The sequence below is a fragment of the Oncorhynchus mykiss genome, chromosome 27 (assembly GCF_013265735.2).
Source record: "Oncorhynchus mykiss isolate Arlee chromosome 27, USDA_OmykA_1.1, whole genome shotgun sequence".
Lineage (NCBI taxonomy): Eukaryota > Metazoa > Chordata > Actinopteri > Salmoniformes > Salmonidae > Oncorhynchus > Oncorhynchus mykiss.
In genome coordinates, this window is record NC_048591.1 from 49,103,814 (window position 1) to 49,131,047 (window position 27,234).

Consider the following 27,234-nt stretch of genomic DNA (forward strand, 5'->3'; position numbering starts at 1 on the left):
TGCAGTATGAACATGGTTAGTTAGAAGGCTGCAGTATGAAAAAAGTTACTGTTAGAAGGCTGCAGTATGAACAAAGTTAGAAGACTGCAGTATGAATAGTTACTGTTAGAAGGCTGCAGTATGAACATGGTTAGTTAGAAGGCTGCAGTATGAACATAGTTACTGTTAGAAGGCTGCAGTATGAACATAGTTACTGTTAGAAGGCTGCAGTATGAACATAGTTACAGTTAGAAGGCTGCAGTATGAACAGAGTTACTGTTAGAAGGCTGCAGTATGAAAATAGTTAGAAGGCTGCAGTATGAACATAGTTAGTTAGAAGGCTGCAGTATGAACATAGTTACTGTTAGAAGGCTGCAGTATGAACATAGTTACAGTTAGAAGGCTGCAGTATGAACATGGTTAGTTAGAAGGCTGCAGTATGAACATAGTTACTGTTAGAAGGCTGCAGTATGAACATGGTTAGTTAGAAGGCTGCAGTATGAAAAAAGTTACTGTTAGAAGGCTGCAGTATGAACAAAGTTAGAAGACTGCAGTATGAATAGTTACTGTTAGAAGGCTGCAGTATGAACATGGTTAGTTAGAAGGCTGCAGTATGAACATAGTTACTGTTAGAAGGCTGCAGTATGAACATAGTTACTGTTAGAAGGCTGCAGTATGAACATAGTTACAGTTAGAAGGCTGCAGTATGAACAGACTTACTGTTAGAAGGCTGCAGTATGAAAATAGTTAGAAGGCTGCAGTATGAACATAGTTAGTTAGAAGGCTGCAGTATGAACATAGTTACTGTTAGAAGGCTGCAGTATGAACATAGTTACAGTTAGAAGGCTGCAGTATGAACATGGTTAGTTAGAAGGCTGCAGTATGAACATAGTTACTGTTAGAAGGCTGCAGTATGAACATAGTTATTTAGAAGGCTGCAGTATGAAAAAAGTTACTGTTAGAAGGCTGCAGTATGAACAAAGTTAGAAGACTGCAGTATGAATAGTTACTGTTAGAAGGCTGCAGTATGAACATGGTTAGTTAGAAGGCTGCAGTATGAACATAGTTACTGTTAGAAGGCTGCAGTATGAACAAAGTTAGAAGACTGCAGTATGAATAGTTACTGTTAGAAGGCTGCAGTATGAACATGGTTAGTTAGAAGGCTGCAGTATGAACATAGTTAATGTTAGAAGGCTGCAGTATGAACATAGTTACTGTTAGAAGGCTGCAGTATGAACTTAGTTACTATTAGAAGGCTGCAGCATGAACATAGTTACAGTTAGAAGGCTGCAGTATGAACATGGTTAGTTATAAGGCTGCAGTATGAACATAGTTAGTTATAAGGCTGCAGTATGAACATAGTTAGTTAGAAGCATGCAGTATGAACATAGTTACTGTTAAAGGCTGCAGTATGAACATGGTTAGTTATAAGGCTGCAGTATGAACATAGTTAGTTAGAAGTCCGCAGTATGAACATAGTTACAGTTAGAAGGCTGCAGTATGAACATAGTTACAGTTAGAAGGCTGCAGTATGAACATAGTTACTGTTAGAAGGCTGCAGTATGAACATAGTTACTGTTAGAAGTCTGCAGTATGAACATAGTTACTGTTAGAAGTCTGCAGTATGAGCATAGTTTCTGTTAGAAGGCTGCAGTATGATCATAGTTAGAAGGCTGCAGTATAAACATAGTTACTGTTAAAGGCTGCAGTATGAACATAGTTACAGTTAGAAGGCTGCAGTATGAGCATAGTTACTGTTAGAAGGCTGCAGTATGAACATGGTTAGTTAGAAGGCTGCAGTATGAACAGAGTTACTGTTAGAAGGCTGCAGTATGAACATGGTTAGTTAGAAGGCTGCAGTATGAAAAAAGTTACTGTTAGAAGGCTGCAGTATGAACAAAGTTAGAAGACTGCAGTATGAATAGTTACTGTTAGAAGGCTGCAGTATGAACATGGTTAGTTAGAAGGCTGCAGTATGAACATAGTTACTGTTAGAAGGCTGCAGTATGAACATAGTTACTGTTAGAAGGCTGCAGTATGAACATAGTTACAGTTAGAAGGCTGCAGTATGAACAGAGTTACTGTTAGAAGGCTGCAGTATGAAAATAGTTAGAAGGCTGCAGTATGAACATAGTTAGTTAGAAGGCTGCAGTATGAACATAGTTACTGTTAGAAGGCTGCAGTATGAACATAGTTACAGTTAGAAGGCTGCAGTATGAACATGGTTAGTTAGAAGGCTGCAGTATGAACATAGTTACTGTTAGAAGGCTGCAGTATGAACATGGTTAGTTAGAAGGCTGCAGTATGAAAAAAGTTACTGTTAGAAGGCTGCAGTATGAACAAAGTTAGAAGACTGCAGTATGAATAGTTACTGTTAGAAGGCTGCAGTATGAACATGGTTAGTTAGAAGGCTGCAGTATGAACATAGTTACTGTTAGAAGGCTGCAGTATGAACATAGTTACTGTTAGAAGGCTGCAGTATGAACATAGTTACAGTTAGAAGGCTGCAGTATGAACAGACTTACTGTTAGAAGGCTGCAGTATGAAAATAGTTAGAAGGCTGCAGTATGAACATAGTTAGTTAGAAGGCTGCAGTATGAACATAGTTACTGTTAGAAGGCTGCAGTATGAACATAGTTACAGTTAGAAGGCTGCAGTATGAACATGGTTAGTTAGAAGGCTGCAGTATGAACATAGTTACTGTTAGAAGGCTGCAGTATGAACATAGTTATTTAGAAGGCTGCAGTATGAAAAAAGTTACTGTTAGAAGGCTGCAGTATGAACAAAGTTAGAAGACTGCAGTATGAATAGTTACTGTTAGAAGGCTGCAGTATGAACATGGTTAGTTAGAAGGCTGCAGTATGAACATAGTTACTGTTAGAAGGCTGCAGTATGAACAAAGTTAGAAGACTGCAGTATGAATAGTTACTGTTAGAAGGCTGCAGTATGAACATGGTTAGTTAGAAGGCTGCAGTATGAACATAGTTAATGTTAGAAGGCTGCAGTATGAACATAGTTACTGTTAGAAGGCTGCAGTATGAACTTAGTTACTATTAGAAGGCTGCAGCATGAACATAGTTACAGTTAGAAGGCTGCAGTATGAACATGGTTAGTTATAAGGCTGCAGTATGAACATAGTTAGTTATAAGGCTGCAGTATGAACATAGTTAGTTAGAAGCATGCAGTATGAACATAGTTACTGTTAAAGGCTGCAGTATGAACATGGTTAGTTATAAGGCTGCAGTATGAACATAGTTAGTTAGAAGTCCGCAGTATGAACATAGTTACAGTTAGAAGGCTGCAGTATGAACATAGTTACAGTTAGAAGGCTGCAGTATGAACATAGTTACTGTTAGAAGGCTGCAGTATGAACATAGTTACTGTTAGAAGTCTGCAGTATGAACATAGTTACTGTTAGAAGTCTGCAGTATGAGCATAGTTTCTGTTAGAAGGCTGCAGTATGATCATAGTTACTGTTAGAAGGCTGCAGTATGAGCATAGTTACTGTTAGAAGACTGCAGTATGATCATAGTTACTGTTAGAAGGCTGCAGTATGAGCATAGTTACAGTTAGAAGGCTGCAGTATGAACATAGTTAGTTAGAAGGCTGCAGTATGAACATAGTTACTGTTAGAAGGCTGCAGTATGAACATAGTTACTGTTAGAAGGCTGCAGTATGAGCATAGTTACTGTTAGAAGGCTGCAGTATGAACATAGTTACAGTTAGAAGGCTGCAGTATGAACATAGTTACTGTTAGAAGGCTGCAGTATGAACATAGTTACTGTTAGAAGGCTGCAGTATGAACATAGTTATTTAGAAGGCTGCAGTATGAACATAGTTACTGTTAGAAGTCCGCAGTATGAACATAGTTACAGTTAGAAGGCTGCAGTATGAACATAGTTACAGTTAGAAGGCTGCAATATGAACATAGTTACTGTTAGAAGGCTGCAGTATGAACATAGTTATTTAGAAGGCTGCAGTATGAACATAGTTACAGTTAGAAGGCTGCAGTATGAACATAGTTACTGTTAGAAGGCTGCAGTATGAACATAGTTATTTAGAAGGCTGCAGTATGAACATAGTTACTGTTAGAAGGCTGCAGTATGAACATAGTTATTTAGAAGGCTGCAGTATGAACATAGTTACTGTTAGAAGTCCGCAGTATGAACATAGTTACAGTTAGAAGGCTGCAGTATGAACATAGTTACTGTTAGAAGGCTGCAGTATGAACATAGTTATTTAGAAGGCTGCAGTATGAACATAGTTACTGTTAGAAGTCCGCAGTATGAACATAGTTACAGTTAGAAGTCCGCAGTATGAACATAGTTAGTTAGAAGGCTGCAGTATGAACATACAGTTAGTTAGGCTGTCATTGTAAATAAGAATTTGTTTTTAATTTACTTGCCTAGTTAAATAAAAATATATCTGAGTCCAGGCTACCATAAACCATTCTCTCTAACTCTCTCTGACCTGAGAGTCCAGGCTACCTTAATTAAACCAGCCTCTCAAACTCTCTCTGACCTGAGATTCCAGGCTACCATTAACCAGCCTCTAACTGTCTTTGTATGTTTTGGATGTTCAGATGGATCAATGAGGACCGTCACACCATGCTACGACAGACCCTGGCCAAGACACGGAGACTGGGCATGCGGGGGCCGGCCTACATGTTCAGCGCCCGCTCAGCCAGCCTATCCCTGACCGAGGAGCGCTTCCTGGACGCGGCGGAGTACGGCAACATCCCCGGGGTCCGCAAAATGCTGGAGGAACTTCCTGAACTCAACGTCAACTGTGTGGACTACATGGGCCAGAATGCATTACAGCTGGCGGTGGCCAACGAGCATCTAGAGGTTACGGAGCTGTTACTGAAGAAGGATAATCTGGCCAGGATAGGGGATGCTCTACTGTTGGCAATCAGTAAAGGATACATTAGGATAGTGGAGGCAATATTGAGTCACAGGGCCTTCGCAGACACACGGAGGCTCGTCAACAGTCCTGGCCGAGCAGAGACACAAGACGACTTCTTCTCCTATGACGAGGATGGTACACGGTTTTCTCATGACATCACCCCCATCATCCTGGCCTCTCACTGCCATGAGTACGAGGTAGTACACATCCTCCTGAGGAAGGATGCCCGTATCGAGCGACCACACGACTACCTCTGTAAGTGTGGCACCTGCAGCTACCACCAGAAGCATGACTCGTTCAGCCACTCTCGGTCCCGTATCAACGCCTATAAAGGGCTGGCCAGCCCAGCCTACATGTCTCTCTCTAGCAAAGACCCTGTGATGGCTGCTCTGGAGCTGAGCAACGAGCTGGCTGTCCTGGCTAACATCGAGAAGGAGTTTAAGGTACTGCAATGGGAGCATGACTCGCCCCATCAAATAATTCAGTTACAGTGGGGCAAAAATGTATTTAGTCAGCCACCAATTGTGCAAGTTCTCCCACTTAAAAGATGAGAGAGGCCTGTAATTTTCATAATAGGTACACTTCAACTATGATGGACAAAATGGAAAAAAAATCCAGAAAATCACATTGTAGGATTTTTAATGAATTTATTTGGAAATTATGTTGGAAAATAAGTATTTGGTCACCTACAAACAAGCAAGATTTCTGGCTCTCACAGACCTGTAACTTCTTCTTTAAGAGGCTCCTCTGTCCTCCACTCGTTACCTCTATTAATGGCACCTGTTTGAACTTGTTATCAGTATAAAAGACACCTGTCCACAACCTCAAACAGGGACAGGGACTCAAATCCTGCAGTGCCAGACGTGTCCCCCTGCTTAAACCAGTACATATCCAGGCCTGTCTGAAGTTTGCTAGAGAGCATTTGGATGACCCAGAAGAAGATTGGGAGAATGTCACATGGTCAGATGAAACCAAAATATAACTTTTTGGTAAAAACTCAACTCGTCGTGTTTGAAAGACAAATAATGCTGAGTTGCATCCAAAGAACACCATACCTACTGTGAAGCATGTGGGTGGAAACATCATGCTTTGGGGCTGTTTTTCTGCAAAGGGACCAGGACGACTGATCCGTGTAAAGGAAAGAATGATTGGGGCCATGTATCGTGAGATTTTGAGTGAAAACCTCCTTCCATCAGCAAGGGCATTGAAGATGAAACGTGGCTAGGTCTTTCAGCATGACAATGATCCCAAACACACCGCCCGGGCAACGAAGGAGTGGCTTCGTAAGAAGCATTTCAAGGTCCTGGAGTGGCCTAGCCAGTCTCCAGATCTCAACCCCATAGAAAATCTTTGGAGGGAGTTGAAAGTCCGTGTTGCCCAGCAACAGCCCCAAAACATCACTGCTCTAGAGGAGATCTGGAGGAATGGAGGAATGGGACAAAATACCAGCAACAGTGTGTGAAAACCTTGTGAAGACTTACAGAAAACATTTGACCTCTGTCATTGCCAACAAAGGGTATATAACAAAGTATTGAGATCAACTTTTGTTATTGACCAAGTACTTATTTTCCACCATTATTTGCAAATAAATAAATAAAAAATCCTACAATGTGTTTTTCTGGAATTCTTTTTTCATTTTGTCTGTCATAGTTGAAGTGTATGACATTATGAAAATTACAGGCCTCTCTCATCTTTTTAAGTGGGAGAACTTGCACAATTGGTGGCTGACTAAATACTTTTTTGCCCCACTGTATATGTCAAAGTTGTGTCCTTGCTAATGAAATTAGAAGTTGTTTATTAACAGACCTTTATTAAAATGACTGCATAGTCTGGTCATGAGAGGTGGGCAAAAGATACACAGCTGGTTTTCCGGACCCAGGTTAAACCTAATCCTAAAAACTACACTATTGCAAGTCTTTTTTAATGTCTAGGGCTCCACAATCTCTGTTGGGAAAACTGTCCCATAAGGCTGTTGTTCTTCTAATCTATTTGCTGTGGTTGCATCCCCTTTAAAACCACCCCCACGTTCCCCTGAGAGAGAGAGAGAGAGAGAGAGAGGAGTGATCATCATGAATCATTTATTATATATATAGTATATATATTTTACATTATATTCCAAAATAATTTCACAGCTATCTCATGCAACCTTCTATAACTTTCCTATATGTTTAGAGTAAGATCTCCATGGGAACACTAGATGTAGGAACAATGCTGCTATAACAGCCTCCTCTCTTCTGGGAAGGCTTTCCACTAGATGTTGGAACGTTGCTGCGGGGACTTGCTTCCATTCAGCCACACGAGCATTAGTGAGCTTGGGTACTGATGTTGGGCGAATAGGCCTGGCTTACAGTCGGCATTCCAATTCATCCCAAAGGTGTTTGATGGGGTTGAGGTCAGGGCTCTGTGCAGGCCAGTCAAGTTCTTCCACACTGATCTCAACCATACATTTCTGTATGGACCTCACTTTGTGCACGATGACATTGTCATGCTGAAACAGGAAAGGGCCTTCTCCAAACTGTTGCCACAAAGTTGGTAGCACAGAATCTTCTAGAAATGTCATTGTATGCTTCAGCGTTAAGATTCCCCTTTACTGGAACAAAGGGGCCCAAACCATGAAAAACCGCCCCAGACCATTATTCCTCCTCCACCAAACTTTACAGTTGGCACTATGCATTGGGGCAGGTAGCGTTCTCCTGGCTTCCGACAAACCCAGATTTGTCCGTTGAACTGCCAGGTGGTGAAGCGTGATTCATCACCAGAGAAACGTCGACGAACAGTTCTTGTGCTGATGTTGCTTCCAGAGGCAATTTGGAAGTCGGCAGTGAGTGTTGCAACCGAGGTCCCATTCTGTGAGCTTGTGTGGTCTACCACTTAGCTGAGCCGTTGTTGCTCCTAGATGTTTCCACTTCACAATAACAGCACTTACAGTTGACCGGAGCAGCTAGCAGGGTAGATATTTGACGAACTGACTTGTTGGAAAGGTAGCATCCTATGACGGTGCCACGTTAAAAGTCACTGAGCTCTTCAGTAATGCCTTCCTATACCTGCATTGCTAACAATCAGTGTCTGGATAATATGTGAAATGCTTGATAATGTATGTGATATCAACAGAGAACTAATGGGGATCCAATGGGGATCCATAATAAACTCCAGGAAGAGTAGCTGCTGCCTTGGCAGGAACAAATGGGGATTCATAATAAACCCCAGGAAGAGTAGCTGATGCCTTGGCAGGAACAAATGGGGATCCATAATAAACCCCAGGAAGAGTAGCTGCTGGTTTGGCAGGAAATAATGAGGATCCATAATCAACCCCAAGAAGAGTAGCTGCTGCCTTGACAGGAACTAATGGGGATCCATAATTAAACCCAGGAAGAGTAGCTGCTGCCTCAGCAGGAACTAATGGGGATCCATAATAAACCCCAGGAAGAGTAGCTGCTGCCTCAGCAGGAACTAATGGGGATCCATAATAAACCCCAGGAAGAGTAGCTGCTGCCTTGGCAGGAACAAATGGGGATCCATAATAAACCCCAGGAAGAGTAGCTGCTGCCTTGGCAGGAACTAATGGGGATCCATAATAAACCCCAGGAAGAGTAGCTGCTGTCTTGGCAGGAACTAATAGGGATCCTTAATAAATACATGGAATAGAATGGGATAGTGAATACATTCACCTGTTATCATTGAGGATCCCTTTACACAGTGTCTTTGCTGTAGGGTGTTGTTTATTTTGATGTGCATGATATTCCACAGGGAAAAAGCAATGGATGGGGCAGGTGGGCAGAATAAAGGTGACCGGATTGTTGAATGTGTCAGAAAGGTGGTCAGGAAAATGTACTGTAATTAAGCTGTTACTATAGAAACCTGGAGTACATCCCAAATGGCACCCTTTTTGACCAGGAATTAGTGTACTACAGTATATAGGGAATAGGGTGTCATTTGGGATACATGCCTGGAGTACTGTATGAATTATAATACTTATCTGAAACTAAGCTGTGTTTGTACATAATGAATATTTGTGAGGATGTGGGTGTACCTGGCGTGGCCTGTGTTTAGCATGTCAGTGGCCTCTGACTACACGTAGGTGTACAGTACTTGTTCCAGATACAGAGCATTCGGAAAGTATTCAGACCCCTTTGACTTTTTCCACATTTTTGTTACGTTACAGCCTTATTCTAAAATCTCATCAATCTACACACAATACCCCATAATGACAATGCAAAACCCGGTTTTAAGACATGTTTGCAAATACATAAAAATGAAAATATCACATTAAGTATTCAGACCAAGGATTTTGTTGAAGCACCTTTGGCAGCGATTACAGCCTCAAGTATTCTTGGGTATGACGCTACAAGCTTGGCACACCTGAATTTGGGGTGTTCCTCACATTCTTCTCCACAGAGACATGTCCCGAAGCCACTCCTGCGTTGTCTTGCCTGTGTGCCTAGGGTCATTGTCCTGTGGGAAGTTGAACCTTCGCCCCAGTCTGAGGTCCTGAGCGTTCTGGAACTCTCTGTACTTTTCTCCGTTTATCTTTTTCTCGATCCTGACTAGTCTCCCAGTCCCTCCCGCTGAAAAACATCCTCACAGCATGATGCTGCCACCACCATGCTTCACCGTAGGGATGGTGCCAGGTTTCCTCCAGACGTGACGCTTGGCATTCAGGCCAAAGAGTTCAATCGTCGTTTCATCAGACCAGAGAATCTTGTTTCTCATGGTCTGAGAGTCCTTTAGGTGCCTTTTGGCAAATTCCAAGCAAACTCCAAGCGGGCTGTCATGTGTCTATTACTGAACATTTGCTTCCATCTACCACTTTACTGCAAAGGCCTGATTGGTGTTCTGCAGGAATGGTTGTCTTTCTGGAAGATTCTGTCATCTCCACAGAGGAACTCTGGAGCTATGTCAGAGTGACCATCAGGTTCTTGGCCACCTCTCTGAACAATGTCCTTCTCCCAGATTACTCTGTTTCGCCAGGCGGCCAGCTCTCGGTGGTTCCAAACTTCTTCCATTTAAGAATGATGGAGGCCACTGTGTTCTTGGGGACCTTCAATTCTGCAGAAATGTTTTGGTACCCTTCCCCAGATCTGTGCCTCGACACAATCCTGTCTTGGACCTCTTCTGGCAATTCCTTCAACATCATGGCTTCGTTTTTCTCTGACCTGCACTGTCAACTCTAGGACCTTATATAGACAGGTGTGCCTTTCCAAATAATGTCAAATCAATTGAATTTACACAGGTGGACTCCAATCAAGTTGTAGAAACATCTCAAAGATGATCAATGGAAACAGGATGCACCTGAGATCAATTTTGAGTCTCATAACAAAGGGTCTGAAAACTGATGTAAATAAGAAGGTATTTCTGTTTTTATTTTATTTTATATAAATCTGAAACAAGTTCTACAAACCTGTTTTCACTTTGTCATTATGGGGTATTGTGTGTTGATTGGTGAGGATTTGTATTTATTCAATACATTTTAGAATAAGGCTGGACTCCTGAGTGGTGCAGTGGTCTAAGGCTCTGCATATCAGTTCAAGAAGCGTCACTACAGTCCCTGGTTCAAATCCAGGCTGTATCACATCCGGCCGTGATTGGTAGTCCCATAGGGTGGTGCACATTTGGCCCGGGTTTGGCCGGAGTAGGCCGTCCATAGTAAATAAGAATCTGTTCTTAACTGACTTGCCTAGTTGGGGGGGATCAAGGGGTCTGAATATTTTCCGAATGTACATTCATTACAAGCATCAACTAGCTGATTTCTGTCATACTTCAACAGATGGTGGTTGAAAGGACAGTTCTGTTTGTCATGTCACAATGCTTTAAGACAGCATTCCTAACCATCGTGTTAGTTTTTTCTGCCAATCACTCCTGAAGAGGGTTGGATTTTAAGCTTTTCTATTCTCATGTGTTTGCTGATGATTATGGTTCTCTGATTGGAAGGGCTATAGCCTATAGGGTGTGACTGGAGGCTAAGTGTGAGAAAGTACATTTCATGTAGGGTCATTGTATTTCCCTCAGACCTTTTGAGAACTAACAGTATGGTACAGACTAATCCATAAGTTGTGGTTGCACTTGGAGCTCGGTACACTTTTAAGTAGACATTTGTTGAAAAGGTTCTTTAACCACTTTCTTTCATTACATGTTTCTTTCTTCCGTTACAGAAAGATTACAAGGAACTGTCCGTGCAATGTGAAGACTTTGTGGTCGGACTGCTGGACCTGTGCCGTAACACGGAGGAGGTGGAGGCCATCTTGAATGGGGACATTGATGCCAGTGAAAACAATGAGCCACATGAAAGACCAAGTTTTATAAGACTAAAGCTCGCAATAAAATATGAACTGAAGAAGGTGAGGGTAGCAGCAACATACGGTTGGTGCTGTTGTGGCTCAACAAATGTCTGGATGAGCAATTATGCTTTTCACTGCCACAATAGGACACAGAAAAGCAATGATTGCCAAGTTAAGAGGGGCGAGGGTCATATGAGGTTTTACTTTTTAATATGTTATTGAGAGACACACACTTTCATCCCTCCACAATCTCTACTTATCTTTCTCTTCTCATCCCTCCATCGTAGTTCATAGCCCATCCAAACTGTCAGCAGCAGCTCATGTCTATCTGGTACGAGAACCTGTCTGGACTGAGACAGCAGACCAACGTTGTCAAGTTTCTGGTAGTTCTGGGTGTAGCTGTTGGACTACCTGTCCTGGCTCTGCTCTACTGGGTGGCACCGACTTGCAAGGTCAGCATACACTGCTTATACCTGTAGTGGACGTGATTTGGAATCATGCTTTTGTGATGAGCTGAAACTCTAGAGACCTGTATGCCCCAATGTGTTGCCCTCGAAACCGTAAGGCTGTCCTCCTGATCTCTGGGGTTCCACAGGGGTACTATTCATCTACCTTAAGGCTGTCCTCCTGGTCTCTGGGGTTCCCAGTGGTTCCATAGGGGTACTATTAATCTACCTTAAGGCTGGCCTTCTGGTCTCTGGGGTTCCATAGGGTTACTATTCATCTTTATTTATTTATTTATTTTACCTTTATTTAACCAGGTAGGCAAGTTGAGAACAAGTTCTCATTTACAATTGCGACTTGGCCAAGATAAAGCAAAGCAGTTCGACAGATACAACAACACAGAGTTACACATGGAGTAAAACAAACATACAGTCAATAATAAAGTATAAACAAGTCTATATACAATGTGAGCAAATGAGGTGAGAAGGGAGGTAAAGGCAAAAAAAGGCCTTGGTGGCAAGGTAAATACAATATAGCAAGTAAAACACTGGAATGGTAGTTTTGCAATGGAAGAATGTGCAAAGTAGAAATAAAAATAATGGGGTGCAAAGGAGCAAAATAAATAAATAAATTAAATACAGTTGGGAAAGAGGTAGTTGATAGGGCTAAATTATATGTGGGCTATGTACAGGTGCAGTAATCTGTGAGCTGCTCTGACAGTTGGTGCTTAAAGCTAGTGAGGGAGATAAGTGTTTCCTACCTTAAGGCTGGCCTTCTGGTCTCTGGGGTTCCATAGGGTTACTATTCATCTACCTTAAGGCTGTTCTCCTGGTCTCTGGGGTTCCATAGGGGTACTATTCATCTACTTTAAGGCTGTATTTCTGGTCTCTGGGGTTCCATAGGGGTACTATTCATCTACCTTAAGGCTGTCCTCCTGGTCTCTGGGGTTCCATAGGGGTACTATTCATCTACCTTAAGGCTGTCTTTCTGGTCTCTGGGGTTCCATAGGGGTACTATTCATCTACCTTAAGGCTGTCTTTCTGGTCTCTGGGGTTCCATAGGGGTACTATTCATCTACCTTAAGGCTGTCTTTCTGGTCTCTGGGGTTCCATAGGAGTACTATTCATCTACCTTAAGGCTGTCCTCCTGGTCTCTGGGGTTCCATAGGGGTACTATTCATCTACCTTAAGGCTGTATTTCTGGTCTCTGGGGTTCCATAGGGGTACTATTCATCTACCTTAAGGCTGTCCTCCTGGTCTCTGGGGTTCCCAGTGGTTCCATCGGGGTACTATTCATCTACCTTAAGGCTGTCCTCCTGGTCTCTGGGGCTCCCAGTGGTTCCATAGGGGTACTATTCATCTACCTTAAGGCTGTCCTCCTGGTCTCTGGGGTTCCCAGTGGTTCCATAGGGGTACTATTCATCTACCTTAAGGCTGTCCTCCTGGTCTCTGGGGTTCCATAGGGGTACTATTCATCCACCTTAAGGCTGGCCTTCTGGTCTCTGGGGTTCCATAGGGGTACTATTCATCCACCTTAAGGCTGTCTTTCTGGTCTCTGGGGTTCCATAGGGGTACTATTCATCCACCTTAAGGCTGGCCTCCTGGTCTCTGGGGTTCCATAGGGGTACTATTCATCCACCTTAAGGCTGGCCTCCTGGTCTCTGGGGTTCCATAGGGGTACTATTCATCTACCTTAAGGCTGTCTTTCTGGTCTCTGGGGTTCCATAGGGGTACAATTCATCTACCTTAAGGCTGTCTTTCTGGTCTCTGGGGTTCCATAGGGGTACTATTAATCTACCTTAAGGCTGTCCTCCTGGTCTCTGGGGTTCCATAGGGGTACTATTAATCTACCTTAAGGCTGCACTCCTGGTCTCTGGGGTTCCATAGGGGTACTATTCATCTACCTTAAGGCTGTCCTCCTGGTCTCTGGGGTTCCATAGGGGTACTATTCATCTACCTTAAGGCTGTCCTCCTGGTCTCTGGGGTTCCATAGGGGTACTATTCATCTTCTTTCTTCTCCTCAGCTGGGGAAGATAATGCGTGGTCCCTTCCTGAAGTTCGTGGCCCATGCAGCTTCCTTCACCATCTTCCTGGGCCTGCTGGTGATGAATGCAGCTGATCGCTTCCAGGGTACCAAACTGCTCCCTAACATGACCGTACAGGACCACCCCTCTCAGCTGTTCAGGATGACGACCACCCCCTTCACCTGGATGGAGATACTCATCATATCCTGGGTCATAGGTCATATGCAAACTGTATATACTATGTTCAAAATATGTATTATAATAAATATGATTGTGTATTTTTTGTAGTACATACATAACATACGCATGTGAGCGAGCGCGCACACACACAAACACGGACACACACACAGACGCATGCTCGCACGTACACTGAGTGTACAAAACATTAGGAACGCCTACTCTTTCCATTACTGACCAGGTGAATCCAGGTGAAAGCTATGATCCCTTATTGATGTCACCTGTTAAATCCACTTCAATCAGTGTAGATGAAGGGGAGGAGTCACGTTAAAGAAGGATTTTTTATCTTTGAGAACATTGAGACATGGATTGTGTATGTGGGCATTCAGAGGGTGAATGGGCAAGACCAAATATTTAAGTGCCTTTGAACGGGGTACGGTAGTAGGTACCAGGCGCACCAGTGTGTGTCAAAAACTGCAATGCTGCTGGGTTTTTCACGCTCAACAGTTTCCCTTGCGTATCAAGAACGGTCCACCACCCAAAGGACATCCAGACAGCTTGACACAACTGTGGGAAGCATTGGAGTCAACATGGGCCAGCATCCCTGTGGAACGCTTTAAAGACCTTGTAGAGTCCATGACCCGACGAATTGAGGCTGTGCTGAGGGCAAAAATGTAGCCAATCAGATTGCGGTGCTAGCACTAACCCTTAAATAACATTGAATTTAACAGGAAGCAAATGGTTCACCTCGATAACAGGAAGCAAATGGTTCACCTCGATAACAGGAAGCAAATGGTTCACCTCGATAACAGGAAGCAAATGGTTCACAATTGATTGCCATGGACCTAGTTAGCAGAGATTCAATGATGATGAGAGACAACAACTTCAATACATCTTACAATTGGGTCATAGGTCAAATTTGGAATTGTCAGATTTGTTGCACCATCCCTTTCTCTGTGATTGTCATTCTAACACCAAAAAATTGTTAAACAAATCTAAATATATTTTACATTTTAGATTATTCAAAGTAGCCACCCTTTGCCTTGATGACAGCTTTGCACACTTGGCATTCTCAATTTTCTTTTTTTTTTGTTACATACTCATGGTTAGCAGATGTTAATGCAAGTGTAGCGAAATGCTTGTGTTTTTGGTTTCCGACAATAATGCAATAATATCTAACAAGGAATTGAACAATTCCCCAACAACTACCTAATACACACAAATCTAAAAGGGGTGAATTAAAATATGTACATATAAATATATGCATGAGCGATGGCCGAGCGGTATAGGCAAGATGCAATAGATGGTATAAAATACAGTATATACATATGAGATGAGTAATGTAGGATATGTAGACATGATTAAAGTGGCATTGTTTAAAGTGACTAGTGATACATTTATTAAAGTGTCCAGTGATTGGGTCTCCATGTAGGCAACAGCCTCTCTGAGTCAGTCATTGCTGCTTAGCAGTCTGATGGCCTTGAGATAGAAACTGTTTCTCAGTCTCTCGGTCCCCGCTTTGATGCACCTGTACTGACCTCGCCTTCTGGATGATAGCGGGGTGAACAGGCAGTGGCTCGGGTGGTTGTTGTCCTTGATGATCTTTTTTGCCTTCCTGTGACATCGGGTAGTGTAGGTGTCATGGAGGGCAGGTAGTTTGCCATCGGTGATACGTTGTGCAGACCTCACTACCCTCTGGAGAACCTTACGGTTGTGGCGTTGCAGTTGCCGTACCAGATGGTGATACAGCCCGACAGGATGCTCTCAATTGTGCACCTGTAAAAGTTAGTGAGGGTTTTAGGTGACAAGCCACATTTCTTCAGCCTCCTGAGTTTGTAGAGGCACTGTTGCGCCTTCTTCACCACACTGTCTGTGTGGATGGACCATTTCAGTTTGTTGTTGATGTGTACGCCAAGGAATTTAAAACTTTCCACCTTCTCCACTACTGTCCCGTCTATGTGGAAAGGGGGCTGCTCCCTCTGCTGTTTCCTGAAGTCCACGATCATCTCCTTTGTTTTGTTGACATTGAGTGAGAGGTTGTTTTCCTGACACCACACTCCGAGTGTCTCGTCGTTGTTGGTAATCATGACCACTACGGTTGTGTTGTCTGCAAAGTTGATGATTGAGAGGAAGGCGTGCATGGCCACGCAGTTGTGGATGAAGAGAGAGTACAGGAGTGGGCTGAGTACACACCCTTTTGGGGCCCCAGTGTTCAGGGTCAGCGAGGTGGAGATGTTGTTTCCTACCTTCACCACCTGGGGGCGTCCCGTCTGAAAGTCCAGGACCCAATTGCACAGGGCGGGGTTGAGGCCCAGGGCCTCCAGCTTGATGATGAGCTTGGAGAATACTATGGTGTTGAATGCTGAGCTGTAGTCAATGAACAGCATTCTTACATACAGTGGGGAGAACAAGTATTTGATACACTGCCGATTTTGCAGGTTTTCCTACTTACAAAGCATGTAGAGGTCTGTAATTTATATCATAGGTACACTTCAACTGTGAGAGACGGAATCTAAAACAAATCTAAAACAAAAATCCAGAAAATCACATTGTATGATTTTTAAGTAATTAATTTGCATTTTATTGCGTGACATAAGTATTTGATCACCTACCAACCAGTAAGAATTCCGGCTCTCACAGACCTGTTAGTCTTTCTTTAAGAATCCCTCCTGTTCTCCACTCATTACCTGTGTTAACTGCACCTGTTTGAACTCGTTACCTGTATATAAGACACCTGTCCACACACTCAATCAAACAGACTCCAACCTCTCCACAATGGCCAAGACCAGAGAGCTGTATAAGGACGTCAGGGATAGAAATGTAGACCTGCACAAGGCTGGGATGGGCTACAGGCTGGGATGGGCTACAGGCTGGGATGGACTACAGGCTGGGATGGACTACAGGCTGGGATGGACTACAGGCTGGGATGGACTACAGGCTGGGATGGGCTACAGGCTGGGATGGACTACAGGCTGGGATGGGCTACAGGCTGGGATGGACTACAGGCTGGGATGGGCTACAGGCTGGGATGGACTACAGGCTGGGATGGACTACAGGCTGGGATGGACTACAGGCTGGGATGGGCTACAGGCTGGGATGGACTACAGGCTGGGATGGACTACAGGCTGGGATGGGCTACAGGCTGGGATGGACTACAGGCTGGGATGGGCTACAGGCTGGGATGGGCTACAGGCTGGGATGGACTACAGGCTGGGATGGACTACAGGCTGGGATGGACTACAGGCTGGGATGGACTACAGGCTGGGATGGGCTACAGGCTGGGATGGACTACAGGCTGGGATGGACTACAGGCTGGGATGGGCTACAGGCTGGGATGGACTACAGGCTGGGATGGACTACAGGCTGGGATGGACTACAGGCTGGGATGGGCTACAGGCTGGGATGGACTACAGGCTGGGATGGACTACAGGCTGGGATGGACTACAGGCTGGGATGGGCTACAGGCTGGGATGGACTACAGGCTGGGATGGACTACAGGCTGGGATGGACTACAGGCTGGGATGGACTACAGGCTGGGATGGACTACAGGCTGGGATGGGCTACAGGCTGGGATGGACTACAGGCTGGGATGGGCTATAGGCTGGGATGGACTACAGGCTGGGATGGGCTAGAGGCTGGGATGGACTACAGGCTGTGATGGACTACAGGCTGGGATGGACTACAGGCTGGGATGGACTACAGGCTGGGATGGACTACAGGCTGGGATGGACTACAGGCTGGGATGGGCTACAGGCTGGGATGGACTACAGGCTGGGATGGGCTACAGGCTGGGATGGACTACAGGCTGGGATGGACTACAGGCTGTGATGGACTACAGGCTGTGATGGACTACAGGCTGGGATGGACTACAGGCTGGGATGGACTACAGGCTGGGATGGACTACAGGCTGGGATGGGCTACAGGCTGGGATGGACTACAGGCTGGGATGGACTACAGGCTGGGATGGGCTACAGGCTGGGATGGACTACAGGCTGGGATGGACTACAGGCTGGGATGGACTACAGGCTGGGATGGACTACAGGCTGGGATGGACTACAGGCTGGGATGGGCTACAGGCTGGGATGGACTACAGGCTGGGATGGACTACAGGCTGGGATGGGCTACAGGCTGGGATGGACTACAGGCTGGGATGGACTACAGGCTGGGATGGACTACAGGCTGGGATGGACTACAGGCTGGGATGGACTACAGGCTGGGATGGGCTACAGGCTGGGATGGACTACAGGCTGGGATGGACTACAGGCTGGGATGGACTACAGGCTGGGATGGACTACAGGCTGGGATGGACTACAGGCTGTGATGAACTACAGGCTGTGATGGACTACAGGCTGGGATGGACTACAGGCTGGGATGGACTACAGGCTGGGATGGACTACAGGCTGTGATGGACTACAGGCTGGGATGGACTACAGGCTGGGATGGACTACAGGCTGGGATGGGCTACAGGCTGGGATGGACTACAGGCTGGGATGGACTACAGGCTGGGATGGACTACAGGCTGGGATGGACTACAGGCTGGGATGGGCTACAGGCTGGGATGGACTACAGGCTGGGATGGGCTACAGGCTGGGATGGACTACAGGCTGGGATGGGCTACAGGCTGGGATGGACTACAGGCTGGGATGGGCTACAGGCTGGGATGGGCTACAGGCTGGGATGGACTACAGGCTGGGATGGACTACAGGCTGGGATGAGCTACAGGCTGGGATGGACTACAGGCTGGGATGGGCTACAGGCTGGGATGGGCTACAGGCTGGGATGGACTACAGGCTGGGATGGGCTACAGGCTGGGATGGACTACAGGCTGGGATGGGCTACAGGACAATAGGCAAGCAGCTTGGTGAGAAGGCAACAACTGTTGGCGCAATTATTAGAAAATGGAAGAAGTTCAAGATGACGGTCAATCACCCTCGGTCTGGGGCTCCATGCAAAATCGACAGTGTATCAAATACTTGTTCTCCCCACTGTAGGTATTCCTCTTGTCCAGATGGGGTAGGGCAGTGTGCAGTGTGATGGTTGTTGCATTGTCTGTGGAGATATTGGGGCGGTATGCAAACTGAAGTGGGTCTAGGGTGGCCAGTAAGGTGGAGGTGATATGATCCTTGACTAGTCTCTCAAAGCACTTCATGATGACAGAAGTGAGTGCTACGAGGCGGTAGTCGTTTAGTTCAGTTACCTTAGCTTTCTTGGGAACAGGAACAATGGTGGCCATCTTGAAGCATGTGGGGACAGCAGACTGGGATAGGGAGAGATTGAATATGTCCGTAAACACTCCAGCCAGCTGGTCTGTGCATGCTCTGAGAATGTGGCTAGGTATGCCGTCTGGGCCAGCAGCCTTGCGAGGGTTAACACATTTAAATGTTTTACTCACGTCTGCCATGGAGAAGGAGAGGGGGGGGGGGGCGCAGTCCTTGGTAGCGGACTGCGTCGGTGGTCCTGTATTGTCCTCAAAGCGGACAAAGAAGGTATTTAGTTTGTCCGGGAGCGTGACGTCGGTGTCCATGACGTGGCTGGTATTCTTTTTGTAGTCCGTGATTTCCTGTAGACCCTGCCACATACGTCTTGTGTCTGAGCCATTGAATTGCGACTCCACTTTGTCCCTGTTCTCTCAACCAGCTTCATGAGGTAGTCACCTGGAATGCATTTCAACTAACAGGTGTGCCTTGTTAAAAGTTAATTTGTGGAATTTTTAATGCGTTTCAGCCAATCAGTTGTGTTGTGACAAGGTAGGGGTGGTATACAGAAGATGGCCCTATTTGGTAATAGACCAAGTCCATATTATGGAAAGAACAGCTCAAATAAACAAAGAGAAACAAAAGTCCATCAGAGCGGAGACTATGTGAATCAGGCCTTCATAGTTGAATTGCTGCGTCACTATTAAAGGACACCAATAAGAAGAAGAGAGTGATTTATTGAGAATTCAAGGCACACTTAACCAACATGGCTACCACAGCATTCTGCAGTGATACACCATCCCATCTGGTTTACACTTAGTTGAACTATTGTTTTTCAAGAGGACAATAACCCAAAACACCTCCAGGCTGTGTAAGGGCTATTTGACCAAGAAGGAGAGTGATGGAGTGCTGCCAAGAAGGAGAGTGATGGAGTGCTGCATCAGATGACCTGGCCTCCAGGCCCGCATGTTGTGACCCAGTCGTTAATTCTAATCATTCTATTCATTTGACGTTACTAAATGCTAATCAAATCATTGGCATGTACCTAGGTCGTAGAGGCCGACAAGTAGGTCTGTACAACCCCCAACTGTTGCAAATTAAATAGTAGCATGGAAAAATAATGTGTAGATGCTTTTTTCCGAGGGAGATGAAGTTTATGAAATTCCTGCCTTTGTTGCTGGGCAGTGGAATTAGGAGACACAACTCCTGCATATCAACAAATCAGCATCTAGGATGAAAGCAACCCGTTTTATAAAAATAATTAGGTGGACCATTCTAAAGAACTTATCTTATTTCCCCCAATATAAAAGTAGTATAACTATTCCCAATACCCTTACTGTAGCATCTATAGCAGGGGTGTTAAACTCTTACCCTCCCAGGTCTGGAGTACTGCTGGTTTCCTGTTAAACTCTTACCATACCAGGTTCAAAGTACTGCTGGTTTCCTGTTAAACTCTTACCCTACCAGGTTCAGAGTACTGCTGGTTTCCTGTTAAACTCTTACCCTACCAGGTTCAGAGTACTGCTGGTTTCCTGTTAAACTCTTACCCTACCAGGTTCAGAGTACTGCTGGTTTCCTGTTAAACTCTTACCCTCCCAGGTCTGGAGTACTGATGGTTTCCTGTTAAACTCTTACCCTACCAGGTTCAGAGTACTGCTGGTTTCCTGTTAAACTCTTACCCTACCAGGTTCAGAGTACTGCTGGTTTCCTGTTAAACTCTTACCCTACCAGGTTCAGAGTACTGCTGGTTTCCTGTTAAACTCTTACCCTACCAGGTTCAGAGTGCTGCTGGTTTCCTGTTAAACTCTTACACTACCAGGTTCAGAGTACTGCTGGTTTCCTGTTAAACTCTTACCCTACCAGGTCTGGAGTACTGCTGGTTTCCTGTTAAACTCTTACCCTACCAGGTTCAGAGTGCTGCTGGTTTCCTGTTAAACTCTTACCCTACCAGGTCTGGAGTACTGATGGTTTCCTGTTAAACTCTTACCCTACCAGGTTCAGAGTGCTGCTGGTTTCCTGTTAAACTCTTACCCTACCAGGTTCAGAGTGCTGCTGGTTTCCTGTTAAACTCTTACCCTACCAGGTTCAGAGTGCTGCTGGTTTCCTGTTAAACTCTTACCCTACCAGGTTCAGAGTGCTGCTGGTTTCCTGTTAAACTCTTACTGCTCCAGGTTCAGAGTACTGCTGGTTTCCTGTTAAACTCTTACCCTACTAGGTTCAGAGTGCTGCTGGTTTTCTGGTAAACTCTTATCCTACCAGGTTCAGAGTACTGATGGTTTTCTGTTAAACTCTTATCCTACCAGGTTCAGAGTACTGATGGTTTTCTGTTAAACTCCTATCCTACCAGGTCTGGAGTACTGCTGGTTTTCTCTTTTACCTCATCATTAATTGCACTCACCTTTTGTCCGAGGTCTGAATCAGTCCATGATTAGAGGGGATTAATAAAACAGGAACCAGGGACTCTATGGAATTTTACTCCACATTGGCTGTTCCCTGCCATCAGTCTATACTAACCTGCCTGCCATCAGTCTATACTAACCTGCCTGCCATCAGTCTATACTAACCTGCCTGCCATCAGTCTATACTAACCTGCCTGCCATCAGTCTATACTAACCTGCCTGCCATCAGTCTATACTAACCTGCCTGCCATCAGTCTATACTAACCTGCCTGCCATCAGTCTATACTAACCTGCCTGCCATCAGTCTATACTAACCTGCCTGCCATCAGTCTATACTAACCTGCCTGCCATCAGTCTATACTAACCTGCCTGCCATCAGTCTATACTAACCTGCCTGCCATCAGTCTATACTAACCTGCCTGCCATCAGTCTATACTAACCTCCCTGCCATCAGTCTATACTAACCTGCCTGCCATCAGTCTATACTAACCTGCCTGCCATCAGTCTATACTAACCTGCCTGCCATCAGTCTATACTAACCTGTCTGCCATCAGTCTATACTAACCTGCCTGCCATCAGTCTATACTAACCTGCCTGCCATCAGTCTATACTAACCTGCCTGCCATCAGTCTATACTAACCTGTCTGCCATCAGTCTATACTAACCTGCCTGCCATCAGTCTATACTAACCTGTCTGCCATCAGTCTATACTAACCTGCCTGCCATCAGTCTATACTAACCTGCCTGCCATCAGTCTATACTAACCTCCCTGCCATCAGTCTATACTAACCTGCCTGCCATCAGTCTATACTAACCTGCCTGCCATCAGTCTATACTAACCTGCCTGCCATCAGTCTATACTAACCTGCCTGCCATCAGTCTATACTAACCTGCCTGCCATAAGTCTATACTAACCTGCCTGCCATCAGTCTATACTAACCTGCCTGCCATCAGTCTATACTAACCTGCCTGCCATCAGTCTATACTAACCTGCCTGCCATCAGTCTATACTAACCTGCCTGTCATCAGTCTATACTAACCTCCCTGTCATCAGTCTATAATATCTGCCCTGTCATCAGTCTAAAATAACCGGCCTGTAGCCTGTCATCAGTCTATAATAACCGGCCTGTAGCCTGTCATCAGTCTATAATAACCGGCCTGTAGCCTGTCATCAGTCTATAATAACCGGCCTGTAGCCTGTCATCAGTCTATAATAACCGGCCTGTAGCCTGTCATCAGTCTATACTAACCAGCCTGTAGCCTGTCATCAGTCTATAATAACCAGCCTGTAGCCTGTCATCAGTCTATAATAACCGGCCTGTAGCCTGTCATCAGTCTATAATAACCGGCCTGTAGCCTGTCATCAGTCTATAATAACCTGCCTGTAGCCTGTCACCAGTCTATAATAACCGGCCTGTAGCCTGTCACCAGTCTATAATAACTGGCCTGTCATCAGTCTATAATAACCAGCCTGTAGCCTGTCATCAGTCTATAATAACCGGCCTGTAGCCTGTCATCAGTCTATAATAACCTGCCTGTAGCCTGTCACCAGTCTATAATAACCAGCCTGTCATCAGTCTATAATAACCGGCCTGTAGTCTGTCACCAGTCTATAATAACCGGCCTGTAGCCTGTCACCAGTCTATAATAACCGGCCTGTAGCCTGTCACCAGTCTATAATAACCTACCTGTTTCCCGTCAGCAGTTTGACGTGTCTTGTCTACATCCCATTATGTGAAGGGAAGGAGGTTCCCACACTGTTGTACTAAAATAGCCCTGTAGCAGAGGAGGATCACAGAGGTCAACTACTGAACACTGACAATCACAGAGGGGCCATAATACTGTAATCACTCTAACATATGTGACACCAGGAAATAGATATTTAACATATACGCTTTGTCTACTTGGATGGGTTCTTGGCAAAGATTTGACTTTAAATTTGACAAAGCATTGAACTTAAAGCCATATCTCTGTTACATTATATGGCAGACAAGCACTGACATTTACATTTGATGTGGGGTTAGAATTTTTTAAATTACCTTTATTTAACTAGGCAAGTCAGTTAAGAACAAATTCTTATTTTCAATGACGGCCTAGGAACAGTGGGTTAACTGGTCTAGGAACAGTGGGTTAACTGGCCTAGGAACAGTGGGTTAACTGGTCTAGGAACAGTGGGTTAACTGGTCTAGGAACAGTGGGTTAACTGCCTGTTCAGGGACAGAACGACAGATTTGTAAATTGTCAGCTCGGGGATATGAACTTGCAACCTTTCTAGTCCAACGCTCTAACCACTAGGCTACCCTGCCGCACCAATAGAATAGAATGTGGATTGATACCAAATGTATGCTACACATACTGGAAGAAATAAACTATGTCTGTCTGTGTCGATGGGATCTGGGAAACGGGACACGTTTAATTGAATAGCTCTAGCTCATTCCAATCCATGCTGCTGTTCTCTCTTCTTCTCTCTAGCTCATTCCAACGCATGCTGCTGTTCTCTCTTCTTCTCTCCTGCTCATTCCAACCCATGCTTCTGTTCTCTCTTCTTCTCTCCTGCTCATTCCAACCCATGCTGCTGTTCTCTCTTCTTCTCTCCTGCTCATTCCAACCCATGCTGCTGTTCTCTCTTCTTCTCTCCAGCTCATTCCAACCCATGCTGCTGTTCTCTCTTCTTCTCTCTAGCTCATTCCAATCCAGGCTGCTGTTCTCTCTTCTTCTCTCTAGCTCATTCCAACCCATGCTACTGTTCTCTCTTCTTCTCTCCAGCTTATTCCAATCCATGCTGCTGTTCTCTCTTCTTCTCTCCAGCTTATTCCAATCCATGCAGCTGTTCTCTCTTCTTCTCTCTAGCTCATTCCAATCCATGCTGCTGATCTCTCTTCTTCTCTCCTGCCCATTTAAGCCATGCTTCTGTTCTCTCTTCTTCTCTCTAGCTCATTCCAATCCATGCTGCTGTTCTCTCTTCTTCTCTCTAGCTCATTCTAACCCATGCTGCTGTTCTCTCTTCTTCTCTCTAGCTCATTCCAATCTATGCTGTTGTTCTCTCTTCTTCTCTCCTGCTCATTCCAACCCATGCTGCTGTTCTCTCTTCTTCTCTCCAGCTCATTCCAATCCATGCTGCTGTTCTCTCTTCTTCTCTCTAGCTCATTCCAATCCATGCTGCTGTTCTCTCTTCTTCTCTCTAGCTCATTCCAATCTATGCTGTTGTTCTCTCTTCTTCTCTCCTGCTCATTCCAACCCATGCTGCTGTTCTCTCTTCTTCTCTCCAGCTCATTCCAATCCATGCTGCTGTTCTCTTCTTCTCTCCTGCTCATTCCAACCCATGCTGCTGTTCTCTCTTCTTCTCTCTAGCTCATTCCAATCCATGCTGCTGTTCTCTCTTCTTCTCTCCAGCTCATTCCAACCCATGCTGCTGTTCTCTCTCCTGCTCATTCCGACCCATGCTGCTGTTCTCTCTTCTTCTCTCCAGCTCATTCCAACCCATGCTGCTGTTCTCTCTCCTGCTCATTCCAACCCATGCTGCTGTTCTCTCTTCTTCTCTCCAGCTCATTCCAACCCATGCTGCTGTTCTCTCTTCTTCTCTCTAGCTCATTCCAATCCAGGCTGCTGTTCTCTCTTCTTCTCTCTAGCTCATTCCAACCCATGCTACTGTTCTCTCTTCTTCTCTCCAGCTTATTCCAATCCATGCTGCTGTTCTCTCTTCTTCTCTCCAGCTTATTCCAATCCATGCTGCTGTTCTCTCTTCTTCTCTCTAGCTCATTCCAATCCATGCTGCTGTTCTCTCTTCTTCTCTCCTGCTCATTCCAAGCCATGCTTCTGTTCTCTCTTCTTCTCTCTAGCTCATTCCAATCCATGCTGCTGTTCTCTCTTCTTCTCTCTAGCTCATTCTAACCCATGCTGCTGTTCTCTCTTCTTCTCTCTAGCTCATTCCAATCTATGCTGTTGTTCTCTCTTCTTCTCTCCTGCTCATTCCAACCCATGCTGCTGTTCTCTCTTCTTCTCTCCAGCTCATTCCAATCCATGCTGCTGTTCTCTCTTCTTCTCTCTAGCTCATTCCAATCCATGCTGCTGTTCTCTCTTCTTCTCTCTAGCTCATTCCAATCTATGCTGTTGTTCTCTCTTCTTCTCTCCTGCTCATTCCAACCCATGCTGCTGTTCTCTCTTCTTCTCTCTAGCTCATTCCAATCCATGCTGCTGTTCTCTCTTCTTCTCTCCAGCTCATTCCAACCCATGCTGCTGTTCTCTCTCCTGCTCATTCCGACCCATGCTGCTGTTCTCTCTTCTTCTCTCCAGCTCATTCCAACCCATGCTGCTGTTCTCTCTCCTGCTCATTCCAACCCGTGCTGCTGTTCTCTCTTCTTCTCTCCTGCTCATTCCAACCCATGCTGCTGTTCTCTCTTCTTCTCTCTAGCTCATTCCAACCCGTGCTGCTGTTCTCTCTTCTTCTCTCCTGCTCATTCCAACCCATGCTGCTAATCTTGAGTGTCTTAAGTTTTATGACAGCTATTACATTTCATTTGTGGGCAGAGTGAATATAATATACCAAATGTGGGATACACATACTGGCACCACATTGGTCTGTCCTTATATACTGGCACCACATTAATCTGTTCTTATATACTGGCACCACATTGGTCTGTCCTTATATACTGGCACCACATTAATCTGTTCTTATATACTGGCACCACATTGGTCTGTCCTTATATACTGGCACCACATTGGTCTGTCCTTATATACTGGCACCACATTAGTCTGTTCTTATATACTGGCACCACATTAGTCTGTTCTTATATACTGGCACCACATTAATCTGTTCTTATATACTGGCACCACATTAATCTGTTCTTATATACTGGCACCACATTGGTCTGTCCTTATATACTGGCACCACATTAATCTGTTCTTATATACTGGCACCACATTGGTCTGTCCTTATATACTGTCACCACATTAGTCTGTTCTTATATACTGGCACCACATTAGTCTGTTCTTATATACTGGCACCACATTAATCTGTTCTTATATACTGGCACCACATTAATCTGTTCTTATATACTGGCACCACATTGGTCTGTCCTTATATACTGGCACCACATTAATCTGTTCTTATATACTGGCACCACATTGGTCTGTCCTTATATACTGGCACCACATTAGTCTGTTCTTATATACTGGCACCACATTAGTCTGTTCTTATATACTGGCACCACATTAATCTGTTCTTATATACTGGCACCACATTAATCTGTTCTTATATACTGGCACCACATTGGTCTGTCCTTATATACTGGCACCACATTAATCTGTTCTTATATACTGGCACCACATTGGTCTGTCCTTATATACTGGCACCACATTAATCTGTTCTTATATACTGGCACCACATTGGTCTGTCCTTATATACTGGCACCACATTAATCTGTTCTTATATACTGGCACCACATTGGTCTGTCCTTATATACTGGCACCACATTAGTCTGTTCTTATATACTGGCACCACATTAGTCTGTTCTTATATACTGGCACCACATTAATCTGTTCTTATATACTGGCACCACATTAATCTGTTCTTATATACTGGCACCACATTGGTCTGTCCTTATATACTGGCACCACATTAATCTGTCCTTATATACTGGCACCACATTGGTCTGTCCTTATATACTGGCACCACATTAATCTGTTCTTATAAACTGGCACCACATTAGTCTGTTCTTATATACTGACACCTCATTAGTCTGTTCTTATAAACTGGCACCTCATTAGTCTGTTCTTATATACTGGCACCACATTAATCTGTTCTTATATACTGGCACCACATTAGTCTGTTCTTATAT

The 27,234-nt window shown here is 44.8% G+C and overlaps 1 protein-coding gene across 1 annotated transcript in view; it reads left to right on the top strand.

The window, feature by feature from the left end:
- Positions 1 to 27,234, top strand: part of trpc6b (transient receptor potential cation channel, subfamily C, member 6b) — a 96,231-nt gene that overhangs the window by 13,931 nt on the left and 55,066 nt on the right. Inside the window, exons 2-5 of the mRNA XM_036965696.1 lie at positions 4,562 to 5,327; positions 11,034 to 11,219; positions 11,447 to 11,611; positions 13,627 to 13,843. Of these exons, the coding sequence (XP_036821591.1) occupies positions 4,562 to 5,327; positions 11,034 to 11,219; positions 11,447 to 11,611; positions 13,627 to 13,843 (1,334 nt within the window). The remainder of the gene's footprint in view (positions 1 to 4,561; positions 5,328 to 11,033; positions 11,220 to 11,446; positions 11,612 to 13,626; positions 13,844 to 27,234) is intronic.